Here is a 4874-nt window from a genome sequence, read left to right as displayed (position 1 = left end):
CTTGTGTAATGGGCATGGCTGTCAGTGAATGCCTATTGGGTGTGTGCAGTAGGACTGTGTGTGGGCCTAGGTTACCTGGTCCCTGTGTCCTGGGTGAGTGATAACCACTATTAGCTACTGGCTGTGTCAGGCTCCTCACAGTCCCCTGTGGGTGCTGTTTTCCCACTTTGGAGATGAGGACATTGAAGTTCTGATGTTTAGAGCTGCTGTATAAGCCTACTTCAGTGCATCCTCTGTGTGCTTGACGTAGGAGCAGGGGCGTAACTTCTAGCAGCTGCATGCCTAGTTCCACTATCAGTGTTCCCTCCTCAGCTCCTTGAAGCAGCTCACACGTGTTATCCCCCAGAGTCCAGATGAGGCCACTCGGAGAGCCAGGCTTGCTTTCGGTGAGCTCCAGGCTGGTTGAACTAACTCTGTTTCTCTTCCTTTGCAGGCCTCCTCGCTGGAGAGGCAGAGCCCTCAAGTGGTCTCCTGCCTTACTCACAGTTTGTGCCCCAGGGAGCCCGGATTACCGACAACAGCAGGTGCCTCCTTTGCCCCTATCTTCCTCCTGCCCGGGGCCATCAGGGCCACTGTCATTGTAAGAGACAGAACCTTGCTCAGCCTGGCAAGACAGAGACAGTGTGCAGACGGAGTCCAGGGACAGGGGTACAGACAGAGTGGCCAGGACTCTGTTTCCCATTCTGTATTGGGGCCCGGGTACCCAGGGGAGGATCAGAGCGCCTGTGTCATGGCTGAAGGAAAATGGAGGGGCTGAGGGAGGTAGAATGGGTGCTGAGTGGGCACCACCCTTGGGTGCCCTGCACCTTCCCTGAGCTGGCCACCTGCCCCCACCCGCCTGGCCCCTGCACTCCTACTGCTGCTGTGTGCTTTGGACTCACTTGGAGGACCAGCCTTGGCCTTCATGGCTCCATGACTTGGGTTGATTGAGACTTCGTTATTTTGTTTGTAAAATTCAACTTACTGAAGACCAATCATGGAGAGATAGCAGTGGACACATCCTGGCTCTTTGGGGAAAACTCAAAATCTGGTAACATCTACCACCCATTGGGCCGTGCATGGGACACGGCTGTGGTGAAGAGGGAGAAGAAGGGACTGGCATTTGTTGGGCCTATTGCATGCTATTCATTAGCATTCTCCCTGTACTGTGCCTGCAATGACTCCCAGAAGTGGGTGTACAGCGTCACCCTGTGTTTCCTGAGCTGAAGGCCTTGCCCAAGCCTTGCAGGCACCAGGAACCAGGTGTGGAGCCAGCTTTGTTGGGTCCCTGTGCTCTATTCATGCTGACTTATCTGGGGCCCATCTCTTCCTTGTCCACTTACTCTCTCCCCAGACCCTTGCAAGCATCTGTGGTCAGGAAAACACATCCCTAAAATGCCTAGAATTTGTGTGCAGTTAGCCAGGTTGCTCTTGTCAGAAGTCCTTCTGTTGGAAGTTCCCACATTGTAGACTGACATTGCTGACTACATGCATGTATAGACACACACACACACACACACACACACACAGCCTCACATATGCACACAGCCTCATAATGCACACATGTTTACATGCACACACACAGCCTTACATGTACTTGTGCACACACATCCACACACTACATTCAGATGAGCATATGTCATGCATGTAGGTATACACAGCTGCATGCACACAACCCCACCACGAGCACACATGCAGGCACCTGTGCCTGCACACATACGTGCATGTGTGTAAATGCACATGTACAGCCTAACACAGCTGCATTGATGCACATGTATGCACAAGCATGGCCTTTCATATATGCACGTACACACATGTGCACTGGCCTCCCACCGTGAGCTTTGTCCCTGTTGGCAGTTGGGCCACTGTTGCTTTTTCTACCTCAGCCATCTTCAGTCTCAGTGCGATGATGGAGATGGGTGGGGTGAGAGCTGATGCAGGTTGTGTCCCTCTATAGGTGTGTCAATGGGCTCTGCAGACCAGCAGTTCAACCTCGCCGAGATCCTGTCGCAGAACTACGGCATCCGGGAGGAGTGCGAAGGGACCACAAGACGCCCAGCACAGCCTGAGGAGGAGCTGGACAAGGACTTCATTTCCCAGGTACTTGGCTCAGCTGAGCCCTGTACCCCATTGGGGGTGGAGCCCTGCTGGGCAAACTCCACAGTTTCTTTTGGCTGAATTGGTCTGCAAGCTGCAGATTCTGCAATGACAAGTTCTACATGCACATCTGTTTGCAAAGTTCCAGGCCCTGTGCTAGGAGCTGAGGTCACAAGGGACAGGGCAGCTTGTCTTGCCTTCAAGGGGCTCTAGGGTTATAGAGCAGTGGGGTGGCTGGACATTAAACCTACCATCCTCAAACTTTTTGGCCTTAGAACTCCCCACCCTCTTAAAAATTATTGAGGATCTCAAGCAACTTTGATGATGCAGTAAGCCCATTGTTAATAGAAATAACAGATTTTTATGAAAATGAAAAAATACCTTTTCCAAAACAAAAATAAAATTAAGGAAGAGTGGAATAGTTTTACATTTTTGTAAATCTCTGAATGCAGGAACAGTGTAAGAGAATCCAGCTGTTGTCCTGGCAGATGTGTCTGTTGTGATGTGTTCTTTTGGTTGAAGTGTGAAGCTGACCTCATGCAGATGATCATGAAAACAGGGTGGAGAATTTAACAACCTTTCAGATAGTTAGTTATTTTTTGATGCTGGACCAAAATTCAGCAACTAGTCATTTTGTAAAGGGCGATTGCAAAGTAGATTCAGTAGCCATATCAAGTGAGCTTCCTGTACTTGGTTATGTCACAATCCAAAGATCTTGAACTTGCTGTGGATCTTAACCCAGGTGTAACCTTTTCATCTCTGCACTGGTGACATGTTTGCAAAACCCTGACTTTCTAGCAAGTAGATCTTCCACATGTTGACAGTTTACAATATAAAATCTAAAAACATACATTTGTTAATACCAGAGACCTGGGGGCTTAAACACCAGACATTCATTTTCTCATAGTCCTGGAGGCCAGAAGTCCCAGATCAAGGTCTTACAGGACTGTTTGTGGGGAGGCCCCTTCCTCGTGTGCAGACACTGTTCTTACCAGCTTCTCACATGGAGGGGAGAGAGTTTGCCTATCAGATCAGAAGTCAGTCAGGTTGGGGATTAGGGATCCAACATATGAATGGGTTTGGGAAACACAAACATTTAGTCCATAATAGTACCAACACTGATTTTATGAGACGTCTTTAAGTATTGGGATTTTTTTTAAGGACTAATCATCGGGCATTTGTTTAGCTTGGTGTCATGGATCACTTGGTGCCAATTTGCTCTTATAACCAAAACAAATGTCTTCTCTTCAAAAAAGAAAAAATTTTAAAGTTCAACATGAATTTAAAACTTCTTAGAACTCTTATACCTAAATCAGCTATTTATTAGCTAAACACCTAGGTCTAGATTTTCTTAAAAACTAAGGTAAAGGCAGAAACCCTTTCATTTCATATTACCTATTACCAGAAGCTGTGGGAATTATCAAGTTCACATTGTCAGATCCATGTTTCCCAAAATTAGAATTTTTTGCTTAAAAGCTCATTTTACTCTCACAGCAATCACAGCATTCATTTCTTTGGAAGTAACCTTCCACTTAGTTTGTGTCTGAGATGATGTCTGCCTGGTACCAGCTGACAGACTGTTGTTGTCTGCCCACCATTTTTTTTTTCTTTTTTTTTTTCTTTTTATAATCCTAACCCGAGGATATTTTTTCCATTGATTTTTAGAGAGAGTGCAAGGCAGGAAGGGAAAGCGAGACAGTTTTTGATTGAACCTGCAACCCAGGTACATGCCCTTAATCAGGAATCAAAGCTGTGACCCTTCAGTGCTCAGACCAACGCTCTAACCACTGAACCACAGGATATTCGTAATTGAAATTAGCATCTTTTTAAAACTGAGTTGGTGGCAGTAAGGAACATGCATTGGCGACTCACACACTTTGTGCTCCTGCCTTTACTGCAGGATGCTGTCCGCGGACCATTGACTGCTCCATCAGCACAAGTGACGGAAGTATTGGCATCATAGTGTTGTGAAGGTCCCAGGGAACCTGGGCATCTTTGGGCCACTGTATGAACCCCTCCAACCAATGCATAATTAGAAACTGTGATGCATCATACAAGAACTTGATTTAGAGGACGGGCTGGGAGGAAGCTGGGTGGTCTTCCACAGCAATGGAAGTCCCAGCACAAGGGCAGGGAAGAAGTTGGTAGGGGTGGCAGATGTTGACACCAGAAAGAATGAGAAGGAATGCTCAGGAGGCTGGAGGCTGACAGTGACCCCTGGGGTCAGGACAGAGTGTGGTCAGAAAGAGTAGAGGTTTACAGGAGGGTGAGAAACCGATTTGAAAGCAATACTGGAGAGGAAGGTGGTAATAGTTTTTGTTTCTTTCTTTCTAATAATTAAATGTCTTATTTCTGGCCCTGGCTGGTTTGGCTTAGTGGATAGAGTGTCGGCCTGCAGACCGAAGGCTCCTGGGTTTGATTCTGGTCAAGGGTATGTACTTTGGTTTCAGGCTCCTCCCCTGCCCAGACCCTGGTCAGGGCTCGTTCAGGAGGCAACCAATCAATGTGTTTATCTCACATCGATGTTTCTCTCACTTTCCCTCTCTCTCCCACTCTAAAATCAATGGAAAAATATCTCGGTGAGGATTAAAAAACAAAAATCTACACTAATAAAAGAGAAACATGGTAATTGGCCTACGACCGCTACCCTTCCTATTGGCTAATCAGCGAGATATGCAAATTAACTGACAGCCAAGATGGCAACCGGCAGCCAGGCAGCTTAAACTGAACATGAGGCTTGCTTGCTTCAGTGATGGCGGACTCCAACGTTCCCACGTTCCCCACCCAGGCCTCTGAGC

At 47.4% G+C, this 4874-nt stretch overlaps 1 protein-coding gene across 1 annotated transcript in view; it reads left to right on the top strand.

The window, feature by feature from the left end:
* Positions 1-419: 419 nt before the first annotated feature.
* Positions 420-4874, top strand: part of MIER2 (MIER family member 2) — a 20897-nt gene continuing 16442 nt past the window's right edge. The window contains exons 1-2 of the mRNA XM_006764772.2: positions 420-524; positions 1937-2079. Coding sequence (XP_006764835.1) covers positions 1945-2079 — 135 coding nt within the window. The 5' untranslated portion in view covers positions 420-524; positions 1937-1944. The remainder of the gene's footprint in view (positions 525-1936; positions 2080-4874) is intronic.

This window comes from Myotis davidii, unplaced genomic scaffold, assembly GCF_000327345.1.
Source record: "Myotis davidii unplaced genomic scaffold, ASM32734v1 scaffold198, whole genome shotgun sequence".
Taxonomy (NCBI): Eukaryota; Metazoa; Chordata; class Mammalia; order Chiroptera; family Vespertilionidae; genus Myotis; species Myotis davidii.
Note: the sequence above shows the minus strand (reverse complement) of the source record. Positions and strands in the feature narration are given on the sequence as shown.